This window comes from Amia ocellicauda, chromosome 1 (genome assembly GCF_036373705.1).
Source record: "Amia ocellicauda isolate fAmiCal2 chromosome 1, fAmiCal2.hap1, whole genome shotgun sequence".
Taxonomy (NCBI): Eukaryota; Metazoa; Chordata; class Actinopteri; order Amiiformes; family Amiidae; genus Amia; species Amia ocellicauda.
The window spans coordinates 6837982-6856148 of NC_089850.1; the positions used below are offsets into that span (position 1 = coordinate 6837982).

At 42.7% G+C, this 18167-nt stretch overlaps 2 protein-coding genes and 1 long non-coding RNA gene across 5 annotated transcripts in view; 2 read left to right on the forward strand and 1 right to left on the reverse strand.

Moving 5' to 3' along the window:
- Nucleotides 1–4518, forward strand: part of LOC136754673 (transcriptional-regulating factor 1) — an 84340-nt gene extending 79822 nt beyond the window's left edge. For both annotated transcript variants that reach the window (XM_066710745.1, XM_066710837.1), the window contains one exon: nt 484–4518. In XM_066710745.1, coding sequence (XP_066566842.1) covers nt 484–775 — 292 coding nt within the window. In that variant the 3' untranslated portion in view covers nt 776–4518. The remainder of the gene's footprint in view (nt 1–483) is intronic.
- A 743-nt stretch (nt 4519–5261) lies between these two features.
- Nucleotides 5262–8867, forward strand: mrps10 (mitochondrial ribosomal protein S10). The gene is made up of 7 exons (XM_066710958.1): nt 5262–5384; nt 5760–5809; nt 6253–6325; nt 6644–6783; nt 7346–7454; nt 7938–8027; nt 8385–8867. The coding sequence occupies exons 1-7, from the start codon at nt 5328–5330 to the stop codon at nt 8463–8465; spliced, it is 600 nt and encodes a 199-aa protein (XP_066567055.1). The 5' UTR covers nt 5262–5327; the 3' UTR covers nt 8466–8867.
- A 1352-nt stretch (nt 8868–10219) lies between these two features.
- Nucleotides 10220–17654, reverse strand: LOC136754856 (uncharacterized). Of its 2 annotated transcripts, none has more exons than XR_010817602.1 (2): nt 17534–17654; nt 10220–17092 (listed from the first exon to the last, which is right to left on the reverse strand). It is a non-coding gene; the product is annotated as an uncharacterized LOC136754856 (long non-coding RNA). The 2 variants fall into 2 exon arrangements; XR_010817603.1 differs by having other exon boundaries at nt 10220–13998; nt 17534–17648.
- Between the last annotated feature and the right edge of the window lie 513 nt (nt 17655–18167).

Sequence of the window (18167 nt, forward strand, 5' to 3'; positions counted from 1 at the left end):
TTATTGACAAGGCTGCACAGAGCATCCGCCAGATCACTTTGTATCAAAGTAACTCTACAACACCGCAAATGTTTTGTGCTAATTATTATTGTGTTTAATTAATGAATCGTCACAGTGCAACACATGTTCTACATTTCTACAACGTAGCTAACGTCTTTGGCTCATACTTGCTACGGGGCAAACTGAACTTCACTACAATAGCTTTCATGTGATCTTATTAAGAAACGATGTGAAAGGCAGGTAACCCAATTATCTCTGAGACAAAATCGCAGCCCTCGCCATAACATTGTTAATCTCAGAGATGAAACTGAACTCTTTTTAAAAGTGTGTCTGGTGGTTTTAAATGTAATGTTTTCATGGTGCTGAGCAGGAGTTGGGATTCTCCAGGAGTAAGACTCGTCGAACGCAGAGTCTCCAGTGTTGTGTGTGTAGTGCCACTTTTTGATGCCACTGTTCCTTGTGTTTGCCTCCTTCGCTGTGCAGGGTGTTCTTCAAAATCAAGAGCCGCAACGCCCACATGAAGACGCACCGGCAGCAGGAAGACCCCGAGCGCAGGAGGACGCAGCGGGCGCCGGAGAGCGTGGAGCTGCACGCGGCCTACCGCGCCCCTCCACCCGTGCCCATCGCGCCCCTGCCGCTACCCTTTGACCACATGGGTATGGTGAAGCGGGTAAAGACTGAGGAGGAGGAGGAGGAGGAAGAGGACACCCTGATGAACGCGCACTTGCTGCTGGTGCGGGAGCCGGGCGAGTACCTGGCGGGGGAGGAGCTGTGATGGAACTGGCCTCCCCAGGGGAGAGGGGTTGAGCTGCGCCCCCGCACCAAAGACCATCTATGAAATGAATACACTTTTGATCAAGCCCTGGAGAGATGGCTGGACAGGGGCCTTTTCTTCTTCTCTATCCCTGTTGAGATGCCCAGGTGTATTTCTCCAAGTTTCTCTTTATTGTTTTTTTAAAGCTTTTGACCATGTTTTTCTGAATGCAGGGGATGAAGGGATGATAACACTTATTATTCTTCAGCGGTTGACAACATCCCTCAGATACTCTAGTCTATCCAACACTGTAACAAAGACTTGGAAAATGTCCGGGCTGCCAAAGGTTACTGCAGTAGAAAACTGATCTCAGTGTCCTGCATAGAGGAGCTGCAGATCTACAGATGCGTCTTTTCTCAGGTGTGTGTTTTTAAACCCCCTTAGTAATGTGAGATGTGAGAGAAATGTTCTGCTGGCTGGGGGGCTCTTATTCCAGGCCATGGCCTTCAATTCTAAACTTTCATTCAATCTGGAAAAATGGCAAATCAAAATAGAGCGATTATTGTCGTATTGATACTGAAATCAGTACAGCAGGGTAATTGCAGCCATGTTGATGTCAAGGAACGTCCTCTCCAAGAGGACAGCTTGACATTTCAGTGGGTTGACACCCTGTTGCGAGTGGGTGCAGAGGTTTCCAGATGTTTTCTCAGTGCGCAGGGCCTGTCTTATCTCAGGTATCACACTCAGGTGTAGCTTTAGAAACAAACATGATCACAACTCTTCTTAGTCTATAAAAACCCAAAGGCTCTTGATGGTTTTCTTGATGGTTGCATCACAGTATAAGAAAAACACAGACAAGCTCGGTTAGGCTCAAAGAACTCAAAGGATTCGGACCATTTATTTTTTTCTGGACACTTAAGATGACTGTTAATTCTTGTTAATTGACCATTTTCCTTACATTTATCTGCGGTCAGCTATAAACTTCTGATGATAAATGGATGAAAACAGTGGAAATCAGAACCACCGATGTTCTTAACCAACAGGCTTCTCTGACAGGCAGGTGAATGTGGGGCCATTTCCATATCACAATGGTCCCAAAAGGCAGGTACTGCTCATCTTGAACCAAACATCGCTGGGGGTCTGACACAGACGTGCTGTCCTCAGAGGCGGGCTTGAGAAACTGCTGGTCAGTTTCCAGAATAGTAAATACATACAATTACATTCAAATTGCCTTTGGAATTAGAAGGCTGTATTTAGCAATGTCAGTGCCAGGGTATACCGCAAGCCAGCGAGCCACAAAATAGTAATTAAGGGACAAAACACATATTTAAAAGTACATATATAATAAAAAGCATTATCCTCTTTAAAATAAATATAAAGAAACAGGATTATTCTGAATGAATTGTATACCAAAACCAGAATCTGTAACATATTTTGAAGTTTTATTCATAGGATTTTGAAAAGATTTTAATGATTTATCAGTTCTTGTTCAAGATACCGTGCAAAAGGAAGAAAGGTTTGAAATGTTAGGTCTTTACATGTTTATGGCTATAGTTTGTATGTATATATATCCTTGACATGTTTTCATATTTCGTCACATTTGCTAAGTATTGCATTCTGGGCAAACTGGTGGAAGATTTCAGGACAGCACTTTCAGTCTTTCGGGGACAGTGCAGGAGTGTCACAGCATATCGTGGCTCTCAGGACAGAACCGTTTGCATCTTCATAATTCGTTAAAAATGAAATGTGCAAATGGACACAAAAGGTCTCCGGCGGGCAGCCATGAATACACAGAAGATGCCAAGCACAGTCACACTGGGATAACAGTTTACTCATCCTGTGCTCTAAAGTCCACTGCTATTTGTTCTATGTAAGTTCATTATTTTAAAATAAATCAAGCCACGAGGCAAGTATTTTGCTGCCTTACATCAACTGTAAACTAGTAAAAAGGGAAGTCTAATCCACTATTAACCCTTGACTTACCAGGAGTACATATACTTTGCCTACTGTATGGAAGACAGTTAATAGTAGTTATAATTGAAAATGACACTGAGGATGTATTGATATAGAGCGATTTGAAATGAGGTACCTAACAGCACATATGCTGAATTGTGTTTATATTTGCACTTAATGTTTACATTAACCCCCCCCCCCGTGGAGAAATGACTTTGTGTAGCTAAAGACAGGTTCCACAAATATGTATCGATAACGCCCCCTTCTGTCCTTCCTTCCATCCTTCCATACTAACGGAAATAGGAGAACTGATATTGAGGTGTGCTCGATTCTCAAAACTCCCATCCAAAACAGTGCACAGTAATAGTAGATACTAGTCAATATACAGTGGTGTTAATGTGGCATAACTGGGATATGTGAGTTCTCTGTATTAATTACCAACACTTTCATTTAGTTCAACATTGTCAAATTTCATGTCAGTTGTTCATTTCCCATCGTAAAAGGGAGTATTATTTTGTGAAGAGGCTTAAAGTGAGCCCAATGGACTTCAGATACTGTTGTATTTCATTCTTCTTAAATATTTCTTTAAATATATCTAATTAAGGTTTGGGAGGGCTCGTCTAGCAGCCCCAGGTGACTTTGCTTGATTGTATGATTGGTGGTTCAACAGTTCAGTTGCTGTGGGGATCTGATGTACTTTTATTTAGCAGAAGGTACTACAGCATTACATCATTACATTTAGGACTTGCCTTTACTGAAATATAACTAATAGTGATGTTCGGGTTTTTTCAATTGCCTTGGACCGAAATACATAAGTATTTGCTGTTAAAAAATATGGTGCATGACAAGAGATCAGGTTTGGTCAGGTCTAAAGTGCCATATATTGTCTCAATGCACGTCAAAGTGAAGTTTACAAGTTTTCATTTGATTGTAGTCGAGGCAGCAGATCGATACCAGTCCCAAACAAGATAAAACCAGTTCCTCACAGTATATGACACGGGGAATGAGTTGGCAATTCCAGTACTGTTGGGCCGAGGGGGTTTCTGGGATTGCATTCCACCGCAGGTCTTCATTAATTAAGGGAAGTCTTTATTAGGATAAAAAGTGAAATTGCTCGTTTATTTCTTAAATCAGTTGCTAAGTGGAAGGTGCTGTGAATCCTACAAACGCAGGTCCTCAAGGACTGGGATTGCCGAGCCCTGACACAAGTTTCATAGCTGTTCTTGAAGTAAACGCTTCAAATTACAACCACTAATGAATGTCAGTTAAGTTTGTCATTTAATTAATGTCATTAAGTCTCTTTTGTAACTAACAGAAAATATTTAGCCCCTGCTTTTTTTTTTTTTTGAGGGACTAATGAATGTTTTTTTATTTTATTTATTACTATAGTTATTATTCTAAATGTTAAGTTGGAGGCTGATTTTTATTTTTATTTTCATTTGGAAATGTATCTTTTTGTATGTTTCTCAAGGGAGTGACAAGAGATGTAAATAGGTTTATATATATATAAATATATTTTTAAGCATATGGATAATGTTTTATTTTACAGAGATATTTATCTGTGATGTTGTTTTTACTGCGGGAAGGGTAGATATTTTGTACTGTTGAATCTGGACTTTTTATAATAAACCAGGATTAAAGCGTGGCCCAAGAATTATTAGTCTTTGTTACTTGATTGTGAAATTCTTTCCCTATTTGTTGCTGTTTTTTTGTTTTTCTATTTCTACAATTGTTTTGTAAGGTACGTGTAATGTACGCCTGACGAGTTTGCTTCCAGTTCTTATTTATTAAAACTTGCACTGTGGACAACACTCACGTCACCGCCTGGACTCTTCTTTGTTTCTTAACATGAGACAATCAATCAATAAAACAACAGGGCCATGTTTGGCACATCCTCATAGAGCTGCAAGCATCATGGTGGGAGCCCGGGTGTCCCTTTGGGTGCTTCAGAAACAAGCACAGAGGTCTGCCGTGGCAGTGAGACAGTGACTCTGGACAGCAGTGCCGAGGCACCTAACCGCTGGTCTGGACGGGTGGGATGCTTGCAGGAGGGGGGTGTCCTGTTTCTCAGTTGTGCTCTTCAAAGCACCTGGACACACAGAGAGATGTGCGGTTTAAAAGTAATGTATGTGAAGCAGTTTCTTGGCACGCCCCTGTGTCTTCTCATTAGTATTTCTGCCGAGCACTTAATCACTTGGGTGACTCAAGTCTTAATTCAGTTATCTGTGTAATTACAATCTGGTTTTCTGTACACATGTTGGATGGGCTTAGAAGTTAGCATAAACCTAGTTTTAGCGACTTATTTCCAGCTGTTTGAAAAGCAGTGCTATGTGTTCTGTCTATTGAGAAATGACAAGAGCCGATACAGTGTAGCTGCAGCTGCTGCAGTGCATCACGGGAGAGATGGCTGTCGGCAGCCTGAGCGCTCTGCCCAGTGTTGAGCAGATGCGTGTGTCGGCGCAGGCGCAGTGCTCCCGGGTCACGTGGTGAACACTGTCGTCGCGGCGCGGCACGCGCGGCACGGCCGCCCTCGCGCGGGGCCTCGTGGCACGGCAGCGGCGGAAGTGAGCTCTCGGCGAGGCCGGAAATACGTCATGAGTGCCGGCCGAGGTCAGACAGGATGGGCAGCGCGGCGTGTGCGGCGGGGACTCTGCGCCTCTCACTGCGGAGTCTGCAGGTGATGTCAACAGAATGAGCACCGGGGCTTATTATTGCTTTAGGTCAGCTGTGAGTCCAGCCTGCGTGTGGTTATTAAAGCAGCGCGGCAATGTCATGTCCTCAGTAACCGGTGGAGCTACTCGTAGTCCTGTACAGTGCGGACAGTCATGCATGTCAGTAGCTCTTGCCCGCGACTTTCTCGCTGGTGCATTTGAATGTGTTTCACTGGGCTGGTATTGCATTGTTTGTAATAGGTTATACACGGAAGTCCCCACCGATCCTTACTGTAGAGCCGGTGCGTTAACCTTACATAGGCGGTACAGCTCACACTGAGTTAACAGTCACTGTCTGCACCGCGGCAGTAATGTGCGCTTTATGTGATCCATCCGTGCAGGCCACAGCGCTGCTGAGAGCTCGCGCCTGCGCACCACGGCACCTCTGGAGGTGAGTGCTTTTGGATAAATCATTCATACAACTGTTTAATTTCCATGTAAAAACGAATAAGCGAATCGATGCCAGTAAGTAACACTTTGGCAAGCAGTAGGGGTCCTGTGTTTGTGTTGTCGCTGGCAGAGCCTGTTACAGCTGAACCCTATGAGCATCTGAAACAGGAGACAGGATGGAGAAAAGGAAACCGTCTCATAAAAAGGGTACAGAAACGCGTGTGGTGTCTCAGCACAGATGGGTACAAATGGAGATGATGTGTAGTGTGCCTGGATAGAGAAGCCCAGCTCTGTGTAATAGGCTGTTAGCACCCTAGCAGTCTTTTGAGGCCTTCTTTCTTTGTTTTTGTCAATGTTCTTGATGTGGGGAGAACTAGCCGGGCTGTGTCCTCCGCCTGGGATCTAGACTGAGGTGTTAATTCGTGTTTTCTGTCCTGTGTGCAGCGGCCGGCTCCTCTCATTATCTCCAGCAGCAGGACTCCACACCACGGCCCCTCGCTGCTCTGCGCCTCCCGCTGTGAGTCCCGTCGGTCTGTGTGGACCACTTTAATCATCTTCACTGCCCTGTCTGTGACTGAGCAATGCTCTGCTCTCACTGTGGCTCAGTCTGAATAAGTGACGTGAGACTGAGGAGAGCAGGAAGAGGTCTGAAGACGCTGGTCCCCCACCTGTACTATTGTTAAAGATTTAGGGATTTAGTTATACCTTTACTTCACAATCTTACAAGGTGCTTCTTCCTACAGAAGTGTACTGCCATGTGTCGTGTGTGTGTGTGTTTGTGTGTGTACCCTGTGCCTGCCCTGTAACCCTGTAACCCTCTGACTCTGCACACTAGATCAGAGAGACCGAAGAGCCCGACCAGCTGTACGAGAGCGTGTCGGTTCTGGTCAAGGGCCACGACCGAGCTGTCCTGGACAGCTATGAGATCTTCGCTACTCTGGCTGCTCAGGAGTTGGGCCTGAACGTTGTCAAAGTGTAAGTTTCACTGATCCACCTGTTTCTGTGGTGGGGAAGGAAGAATGAAATCAGCGAGGCTGTCCCACACAGCTTCTTAAAGCAACAAAACTGGTCCAAATAGAGTGAGACTATTAATTCTGCCCAGGTTTGTAATGCACACCTTACAAATTTGTGTTCCACTTCATGAAAATGATCTGTAGTGAACATATAATGCTTCCTTCAAGGGCCCCTTCAAATGGGCATTTCTGAACAACACTGGCACTTCTGTGGGTTTGTATAACCCGCCCAGTATTGCATTGATCCCATCAAACACTGCGCTTTAAAGAGAGAGAGCCCAGGCTGCATTTTCTGGCATACAGGGAACTTGGTGTACATCTACACATGTAGTATTAGGTAGCTATCCTAATATGTTGTAAAATCTGTTCTCATAATGGCTCTGTGTGAGCATGTCAGCTAGGGAATGAAATGGGTTTGAGCTCTGAAGGAGAGCCAATGCTTTCTCCTGCACATTTAAAAAGAACCACAGGAAGTCCGGTCCAGTCGGCTGCAGGCGGCTTCAGGTCCGCATTTTTCATTTCAGATTTGAGCCCCCAAAGAAGATTGAGAGGCTGACCCTTCTGAAGTCTGTCCACATTTTTAAGAAGCACAGGGTCCAGTATGAGATGAGGACCCATCATAAGTGCATTGAGGTAAGGCGAGGACCGCACATCTGTGTAGATGGTCCCTTGTTTGTGTCTCCCTTTGTATCTTCAGACACATTTGAAAGGCCTGAATAAATAAAGAACCCATCACTATTCAAAGCTGTCTTGATAGTAAAGGTCAGACTTTCAGCGGATTCACACCGGTCTGTAACCATCGCATTGAACTCACACGTGAATCTCTCCGATTGATGGAGATCAGGGTCAGAGGAGGCTTTGATGGTGTGACCCTGAAATGAAGGCCAGGCCTGGAGCTTGTGGTCGCTCCATCTAGGGGTAGGCAGATTAGCCCGTTATGCTGTGAAGCACAGGGTGATGAGAGCGTAAGCTGAGCACCTGATCACCCTCACAAAGTGAAGGAAGTGGACGGTGAAATGGTTCACAGCGGACATGGGTAACAATACGACTGCCATTGCAATGTATTCATTCTGATTCCTCTTCGCTCTGTATAAAAGCACTTTCTTCTCTTCCCAGCTGAAGCATCTGACCGGCTCCAGCAGCGCTGTGTACCTGGAGTACCTGCAGCGCAACCTGCCCGAGGGTGTCGCCATGGAGGTCACAAAGGTCACTGCTGCACTCTTCTCTTTGTTTTATAGACTGAAAAGGAGAGGAGCTGAGTGTCCAGTGTTGTTAGAAGTGTGCAAGATCAAAGTCAGATACAGTGGTGTATTTGAATATGAGAGCAAGTGGAGGCAAATCCTTTATTCCTGGTACTAGTGTTACAAACAGTAAGAGAAACAGCTGTGTACTCGGTCTTTGACAGCTGTGTGGGAATTATTGAAGCCAATGCTGCCCCTCTCCTGTGTGCTGTTGAAGCTGAACCCTTGCACTCAAATGCATCAGAAACATTGAAGCTCATGACTTGAAAAGTGCTCGACATGGGCGTTTAACACCTCTCCCTGTGTGCCTTGTTTCTGCCAGACTGCCATAGAGAAGATCCCGGCGCATGTGAAGCAGCCCTTGTGGAGCTCTGTTCCCCTGCAGGAGCAGCCCAGCCCCTGAGGGGGGGAGACCGCAGTGCCCTGTCCCTCATGAAACCCAGTGAGGGCAGTTCTCCAGAATCCAGGTCCAGCTGTGGATTCAGTTTAACACTTCCCAAACCAGTACTCCCCCCCCGCCCATAACCACAAGAGCCGACGATGGGCTCCTTAAAAAGACTTCCTGCAGAGAGAGCTTTAATCGCATCACAGGAGTCCAGCTGCTGCTCAGTGGTGACTTCTCCTGTCTGTCTGTGTGCAGGAGTGTCTTTGTCCAGGACCCTGCTGCTCTCAGACATGTCGGTATGTCCTGCATGCCCACAGAGACCAGGCCGCTCTCCAGCACATCCCAGGCCTGTGCCGTCCTCCGTGATTAAGCATTGTGTTCAATGGTGGTCTGGTAATAAAGCTATTTAATTTCCTTAAAGGCAAGTTGCATCTTTCTTGTCATGCCTGCATTACAGAAGGCTTGGGCTGGTAGAACCCCATTAGGGAAGGGACCCACATCAGTCTGTGCATCTGGCGACCGTCGGCCCATTTCAGTGGCGTTCTGCGAATGCAGGTGGATTCTCTGAGCTGCCTTTAGCACCTGCTGTTTAATGTCAATGTGGTGGAAGCGGATTTATTATATTGCTGGGTGACTTCAGAACGTGCAGATGTGTGATTTCACTGCTGGACAGCAACATTTATTTGCTACATAAATAATGGGGGGAGAACTGTGTAAATCCAAAACTGGCATTATTCACCACAATACGCAGAACCTTCCTGAGCATTGAAATTGCTTGACATCTCCTGTCCTAGTATGTGTTGCTACATCACAGGAGAGGAAGGACTGCGTTTTGATTGCTTTGGTTGTCATGCGTTACAGTGTGACGGACTCATCGATCCAGAGGGAAATGCCTGCTGTCACACGTCTGTGTTCTGCTTTCATCTAATAACACTCAATGTCTGGTGCGAGCGCTTCCGTAGAGCAGCGTCTACATCGTCATTCGAACAGGATCAAACTGTGGCCGAGCTGCCCTTCACAGCTGTGGAGAGGATGTGATGATTGACATGTTTTTATGGTATTGCAGATATTGATATTAAATAGCGTTCAATTTACCAATCGAATTATATCTGCAGATTTGACTCCTGTGTTTGTGTTTTAATAACCTAAACAAAGTAGAACTATCTTCACTTTAAGATGGCTCTAGATCACTGCAAATCAATCATAGAGGGCTTATTACAGTGGTCATCAGCTCTTCCTACCCTTCTTGTTGGTCAATTTACCTCGACTATTGGGTCATTATTTATTTACTTAGTTTTCCCAGGCCCCAAGTAGGTAATCATTTAACAAGACATGTATAACATGTGGCTCCTGCAGGCTGGAACTGAGGAAAATGGTTTTATGCCACAAAACCACAGTAAAGCCAAACGTAAGGTGTGTGTCCACATCATGTCCTTGTGAATCAATTCCCAGTGCTGGGGACACTGCAGTCTTTCCACCTCCTACGCTTTCAAAATCAGCACCAGAACGAATAACATTCACCTGAGAAACATATCCAGCATCATCACAGCTGTCACAGTTGGCACAGAGCATCCCGGCTGCAACACGCGTGGTAGAAAACACAATTCTGACTGGTGCTCTTGGTAACATATTTAGATATCCATAATCATAGACGTTTTCCAGTTGATGTTTTTGACACTGAAATCGACAGCAGGGCCTTGTTGGGACTCGTCAATAGACCTGTGTGGTGTAACTGGTCTATCGCTCATTCCAATGAAAACACAAACACACTGTTCACTTGCCGTTTGTTTTAATTGTTATTGCAGATTACAGAAATAAGTCAACTTCCACGTACAGCACAGTAAATACTGAGGTCACTTTGTGAAGCCCTATCTCACATTACCAGACACTGACTGAATGATGGATGATGGAAACCTCTTGATCACTGGGTGTTATTCTCTTCATGGTGTCTGAGGACTTCAATGTAATGATTAAGATGAAAGAAGTTCTCATCCTCCAGCAAATCCCATCTATGTCAGTGTTTTTCACGTGGTACCAGATCACTCCTACACAAAGCTGCACACATCTGCACCCTGCTAATGAAGGTCGATTTGTGAATTTCAAAGTGCTTGTTTGGAGCAACAGTCAGGACTTACAAACACCATACAAAAAGATGTTTAATGGGGTTTTCTTACATCTGTGCTTTGATATATTATTATTCTGCATCTGTTTGTTAATGATCAGATGCTTGAAAGAATATGAAATCTGTTACCAAACATTTCCTCACCAATTCATTGTTTTTTTTCCATTTATTTTTATACATGTAAAAAAAATATATATATAAAAGGTCATTCCCAATGTGCTTTAGATGTCAGTTAACTAAAGAAAATAAAAAGAGGTGGACACTTATCCAGATTATAAAAAGCAGTAGGATTTTCTACAAAACGAGCCTTTGTCCAGACAATGGGAGAGGGTCACAACGAGTGTAACGACAGAAGAAATGGTACAATCACTGGCATGTCTTTTCATTTTAGAAAGCAAGCTTTACATCACACATCAGCCCTCTCAGTAATATCATATCACAATAACATACAAATCACCTTCCTTGGAATCAGAATGTAGATTTTAAAGTATGTGAGAATGATGTACGTTTACATCGTGCATTAATGAGGGCCAATTAACAGTCTTAATAAGCTGCTGCTCCTATGCAGGGTGATTGCTTAGCATCACTGTAGGCGCATGCAGTTCAGGCCCCATTCATCTCAGAGTAATACAACACAGGCAGCAGAGCGCTGTAAACAGAGCAGTCTGTCCCAGAACAGGAGAGCTAACAGAGCGCCGCTGTGAACGTGAAGGCAGAGGGCAATCAGGAATTCAACGGGGACTCAAAAGCATCACAGCAGCTTCACTCTAAAGTGGGTGTACAATCTTCCTTTCTCTCCCGATTGTTCCTGGAACAGTTCCTGGCTTTCTGTAAGTCAGAGTCTGACTGAACCCGCATGTGGGAATTGATTGGGCTCTTATCCATTTCAATGGACAGAGGGTTTCCTTCAGCGTGACCTGGTGTGTGGATTGGGTGGATTGAGGAGATCAGGGTCAGCTCATAAGGCGTCCAGTGTGACTTTGTAAAGCACTACTTATTCAAATGAGTGGGAGTTCAGACATGATTTGGTAAACAAGGAGATATTGCACATTTCTTTTAAATTAGAATAACATTTAACATTGTGTAAATTAAAACTAGAGGGTACGTGATCAGGTTTTCTCCTACACTTTCACCCACAAAATCCACAGGATTTTGTAAAATGCACAGAAATGAAAAGTAGTTTATTATAATTTCCATATATCTATCTAAATGCTAAAAATGCTATATTAAATGCTATTATAAGTTGGTTCGAAAGCCACCATCCATCCTGTACTGCCTTCTGCCTTCTGTCAGGATGGCAGTGTGAAAATATCCCCAGTGAAGCCATTTTAGAGACGCATCTGTCTCTCCTGCTCTCTGTGCAGATGAGTGCTGCGATTGCCAGGGCAGAGAGGCAGCGCGGCGAGGCCACGCCTGCAGACGGTCCTGTATCAGCAGAGCGGCTCTCGGTGCTGGGGCTGCAGTAACACTGGAGTTTAAACTAACTGGCATGGTTTAGTTGGCTCCTTTAGTGCTATGTGGCACAAATACATAAACATCATATTCATGCTGTTACATGCAATGTTATACTTGACCAATACTCCTTCTAACTTCTAGAATAAAACATTGTGTGCAGGCACTGAAACCTATCTGCAGGTCAAGGTCGTATTCAAGACAATCTGAAGGAAATATGATCAGTTCACACTGAACAGAAATTTCTTAGTCTTTATGTGCCAACATAACAAACCTACTGAATCGATAAAGAGCCTAGAGAGGCTGGGAGGACTACGTTTATGAACTTACTATTGGTCTATGTTCTTAAAAGTTAAAAATAAGTCTTTTCAGTTCAATAAACCGCATGATTTACCAAGTATTTTTCTTGAAACATTCCTGATTATTCTGCCACAAACCCCACCACCACCAGAGAGCAAGATCTTGTTCAAAAGCCAGACAGCCATAAAGAAACACACAGTCACAAAACTTCAATTGCTACATACACTTGAAATCAACCAATTTGGATTGTCTGTTTTATTGGGAAATTTGAAATGTTTTTAAACTGAATTAATTACTTTTGAGATGCACAAATAAAAGTTGAAATCTTGAAAGTGTTTGCATTACAATTTGCATGACCATTACCAGGATAGAAATACAGCTACAGAGGGTAAAATGCCCTGGACTTCAATGTCTTCAGAATGAGGATCTCTGATGATCACAATAAGCTACAATTGTTTAATCAATCACACAACTCAAGTGCTTTAAATCAAGTACTGAATACACAGCTTTGATATTGTACACTATTTTCCAAAACGTCCCATTATTGAAGCTAGATGAATAGAGGATAAACTTCTCAAGTGTAGATCAGAGTTACACCTGGGGCTCACAATTACTTCAACTAGTCATATTATGAATTAGACATAGACAATGTTGTTTTAAGGTAGTTGAGAGCTGATGCTTTAAAATATATTTCTGGATTCATGACCTGTAAAATCCTTTGCAGACTGTATAGAAGTGTTAATTAATTAATCAACTTTATCACATAAATCAGAGCAATTAAGGAACTGGGAACTGGGCTGGAACCAAAGCCTGAAAAAACTGCAGCCTTCGTCAGGGAAGCAGAATAAAGCGGAATAGGAGGAGTCCAATTTGCAGGGCTCCCTGTGGCAGACCTGGGAACAGTTTTGGCATGGCTTTTATGGGTTCGACTAAAACACGTTTCCTCTTTGGCGTGACCCCGAACAGGAGCCTGCTGGAGCTGAATGAACAGTGTTTCCCAGTGCTTGTGCTGGGGGACCCCTGTGTCTTCTGGCTCCTCTGCCAGCCAATCTTAATGGTTTACAATTGAGCCCTGAATCTAACCGTTTTCTCAGTTAGCTCTTTAAAAACAAAACTTTTCAAAGGCCTTGGTCTCAGAAATACCCTGCTTAAGGTCTGTTATTGCCAAGACCAGAGCAATGGTCTGTCCTCTTTTAAACTTTGTTTTTAACTCTTATGAGGCCATCAATTAATTTCACACAGACAGAGGTGGGAAGGCAGTATTAATTCTATATGGGCTCAACAGCTTCAATTCCAGACAGCCGGTCATTGGTTCACATTGCCTAGATGAGGTGGGTTCATAAACCTAGCAATCAGCAGAGGGTAGGTGCAATTCTGCTGAAAAATGCTATGTTGCTGAGAACAAATTATTACAATGCTATTAATATCTGGAACTGAACAGAGGTAGGGGAGGTTTTATTGCAAGAATAGTTCATTTGAAGGGCCTGATCATTCTCAGTGGTCCAGATCTCAGGTGGAACGAGACCAGAAGACGCAGTGGTCAGCAGAGGCACTGCCGGACAGATCTGTTAGAAAGCGGGACACAAAAGGAGTCTCACCTCGGCTGGTGCTGGCTGTGTGCTCCTGGGGGGTCTGCATGCCGTCTCCCGCAGGCTTCAAAAGGGTGACTATGTTACCCTTCAGGAGACAACAACAGCATCAATCTTTCACCATTAAGGCAGCACGCAGTTTTCAATTATAAATGTGGCAACGAAAAAACTAAACAATCACAAATATGCAGAAATTCAACCAATTTCAAGAATTAAAACTGTAAAAGGTGCAACACCTGTTGGGATTTACTTTAAATCTTTATTGGGAGAGAGAAACAAAACAAAAAAACTGAACACCAAGAGGAAAGGGAATGGTTGTTGAAATCACAGCCTAAAATGCATCTTGGGACACTGGGGAAATTAAATTTAACTCCTGACCTTGTGTTTATCTTTGCAACAAAGTTCAATGCAGCTCCGTTAGTGCGGGACTCCCGTGATGGCATTGCAAACAGTCTCATGCTGGAGGATCATAGGATCTTACTTAGTTTAAACAGAAATGGCTTGGATTACAGCGTGCATCTTCACTCTCTCGAGGCAGACTCGTTCAATACAATGCAGCCATTATAACATACGTTGAATAATGGATCGACAAAGACTAGGGAATACAAGGTGCGACTGTGATTTTCAAGACCTTTATTTTATCGCTCTTCCTGCTTTGCGATGGCAGTTTAGCAGAGAGACTACAGACAGAGCCTTTCCTGGAATAGGAAAAGCACTTTTCATTCATTAATAAAGTGTATCCATTACAATACTGTGCAAGGGAACATTTAAACCGATTCCTTTCTGCTTAATTCAGTCCAACTCAATTTATGTGTGGAAAATGAACTAGATGAAGATACAAGTCAATTCTATAGATTTTAGGTTGATATGAATTTTTTTGTCTCCAACATGCATGTGACTGTTGGAATAATATCCCCAATTCTCTCTTTCCATCAACGTCTCCCCAAAAGGAGAACGCAGCTTGCTCACTCCATGATGCACAATCCCTGTTGTCTTTTCAGTCAAAACAAATAGAATAGGGATGAATCTTTTTCCTCAACCATACATTTGAATTGTACCAATACATTAAAAATGTGTCAGAGGTATTGCACCTTTACATGCATGTTCATGCACTGTTGACGATTGTTACAGAATTAAAATAAATCATACATTAGCAGAAACTTTGAAACAAGAAAGACTTGAGCCCCACCACCCAATATTACTGAAGGAACTGTGATCAAAACTCATCAACATGAAGGTGTAGATCTGTACTCTGTGTTGGTTTTTTAATTAGATATTTGAAGTGTAACAGGTCAGACGCCTGGAAGCCAGGGGGAGAGCGGGATTTACCCCTCCTTCCACTATAAGCCATACCTGTCGAAACGTAATGGCTCTTCATTAAAATAATCCCTGCGTGTGGACAGTGCGGCCCGATGGTGCTCTAGTATAAGGTAAGATTTCAGAGTGTAGGTCTCAGCCCTCAGCACAAGGACAAGGCAAGCTTTTGTAGATTCAGAATTTAATTTACAAGCTGTGAAGATCTTTTAAAACATTAACTTTTTAACAAGTTCTTGGTCCTCCAACTTAAATATTCATTTAACAATGCAAAACAATTACATTATGAATGTACATCGTGTTCTCTCAGAACTACTACAACTGTGAATCATAATATTAATATTAATAATAATAATAATACTAATACATTAAAAGAGTCTGAACAACAAGGTTATTTCACCAGTACTGTCATCAGTATAACTTTGGAGTTATCACACACATATTGTGACAGATCAAGTGTTGCAGTTCACACTTTCTCAGACTAATTACATTTACGTTTCAAGCTGACATGTTAACAAAGTCCAGCTGTAGATGAAGAAAAGAAACATTTACAAATTTAAGTTAAAAAATAAAAAGGAACAGGTCACAGTTGATTTTTACTTTTATTTTGTCCTTCATGACTAAGCCAAAGCTGTTAATGTTTTTTTTTCTTCAAAAAGTACATTCACAAATCCACATAACTTATATAATTTACATTATTTAAAAGTATGATTACACTTCATGACTACACACAGAATATAGAATATATATATTTCATATTAAAGCAATTACTTTTTTTTAGTAATTTGCTTATAAATATATATTAGTTACGTTAATTCAAAATTATATTCATTAATATTCATTCATAAAAAAGATCATTCCACAACAGCTTGTAGTACACAAACAGAACTGGATCCAAACAACATTTTATTTAAAATAGCTGCACATTAGGGATCTTAAAACTCCTTAGTATTACTTTAAAGGGTTCTTAAAACTAAACACGTTGACATGATTTTTCATTGAATATGATATTAAGCACAAGTCCTTACAGCAAATGCTGTATTTGAATGAAGAGTTATTTAAAAAATCATAACAGCAAAGTTGGAAAGGTCCAAGGAGTCACAGAACTAAATATTGAGCTAATAAACACTGGTGCATGAGGGCTGCAGTACAGATACTGAAATGATCGTGTCTCAAAGGCTCGTTTTGCCTCATTTGTTTGTATCTCTTGTGTCTTGGGCAGGAAGTGTCTGTACAGTGAATGAGAATGACCTAGCTGTGGGTCATCAGCTTTAGAAACAACTTAAATTTTTTTACTTAGTTTTGTCATCATCCTCGTTAAAAAAAAAAAAGATAAAGAAAAAAGAAAAAAGAGGAGCACGTCAATGCTTCATTCTTAGAGCACATAAAATCTTCACTCTTCTTTAAAAAGAAAAAAAAACAAAAAACAAAAAAAACACATGCCACACATTTTCTGAATTTTTAGCTCAAGAAACGCAATTGTAAATGTCTTCTCTGACATGGGCATGGTTTGCTTTAAAATCAGTAGTTTGTCCGTAGTGTACTGCGGTGGGCCTTGGCAGATTCAATTAGACCTTGCTTTTAGATCTTCCAAGGAGGGGTCTTAAATCTCGAATTGGTCACGATTGGGCCCCATGCACAAGGGGAAGTACGGGGTAGGGGTGGATTGGGGAGTTTAGTTCGAGGGCCTTAAAACAGGCAGTTGGCAGCCCAGCCGGGTGGTAAAAGTGAGCACTGAAGGCCCTGCTATGAAAGCGCTTGGTACTAAAAGTAAGCAGCTTTAAAAGCGTCTGCCACCTGGGGGCCCAGGCCACCGCTGGCCCCTGCCAGGTGGCGGAGGAGGCGGAGGAGCAGGTCCGTTGGGAAAGCTGTGTAAAAGGATAAAATCATACATTGGATTCTCTTCTGCTCAGCCACTCAAATACTCCTACCTTGCCATTCGCAAGCAAACCCTGCTCAGAGCCACTGGCCTTCTACAGCCGATCTCCACTTCCTGGACGATTCTAAGCATTTGTTTTGTTATTCGATTTGACTAACAAAAATACTCAAAGATACTCATGCATCATCATTATTGTGGCTTCCAATAAGTGAGAAAAATGGATTCGAAAAAATTAATAAAGGGCTTCCATTTTTTGTTTATGATAGTCGTCAAAAAAAGTATGTTTTCTGAGTTAACCTTACTGGTATTGGATTTGTACCGTCGGTTTTAATTTCCCAAATAATGTTTTTAAAGGAAAGAAAGGAAAGAGTTTAAAGAGAAGCTTGGCATTAAAGAGCCAGGCTGCAGTGACGACAAGACATGGTCTTACCCTCTGTGGTGGAAGGGACCCTGGGGGCCGGGGGGCATCCCTCTGCCACGGGGGAGGGGGAGCCGGCCTCTGAAGCCTGGGTGTCCTGGAGGCGGGGGCGGGGGGAATCCATGTCTGTACAGAGAAGAGAAATGATATAATAAGCCTACTGCCATTAGCATGGATTACTATATGAATCATGAAAAGTCTCCCTTACACCACCAAAAACCTGTTCGTAGCCCCCTCTTATCTACGCGAAGAATAGTGGAAATAAAGGTGCTGTATCTCAAAAACCCAGTCATATTTTTTAAGAAATAAAGTCACTTCTCGTGCATACAGAACTAGCTCAAATAAATACACATAAATAAATACATCAAAGAAGACTTAACATTTGCCACCAGTGGAAAGAAATTAAAGGTCATTGTTCTTAGACAGCAGGATGCTTCAGGCAAGTAAACATTTTCACAGAGCACAACTTGAGCACTAGTTTTTGCAAAAGACAAGTTGTCGGGGCAATGTGTTAGCTGTGTGTCCCCTTCCAAAGCTGCCGACAGGACACTGGTTATCCTCTATTATTAGCAGGGCCAGAGAGTCTCTCTCCGGAGGTGACATGGACTTGAAAGGCAGTTAAACTCCTGACATGCAGCTACACTAG

What these genes read in the sequence shown, in the direction of transcription:
- mrps10 (XM_066710958.1), top strand. Translation starts at nt 5,328, where the DNA reads ATGGGCAGCGCGGCGTGTGCGGCGGGGACTCTGCGCCTCTCACTGCGG. An exon ending in GCACCACGGCACCTCTGGAG is followed by an intron (nt 5,810 to 6,252) that starts GTGAGTGCTTTT and finishes TCCTGTGTGCAG; the next exon opens with CGGCCGGCTCCTCTCATTAT. An exon ending in GCTGCTCTGCGCCTCCCGCT is followed by an intron (nt 6,326 to 6,643) that starts GTGAGTCCCGTC and finishes TCTGCACACTAG; the next exon opens with ATCAGAGAGACCGAAGAGCC.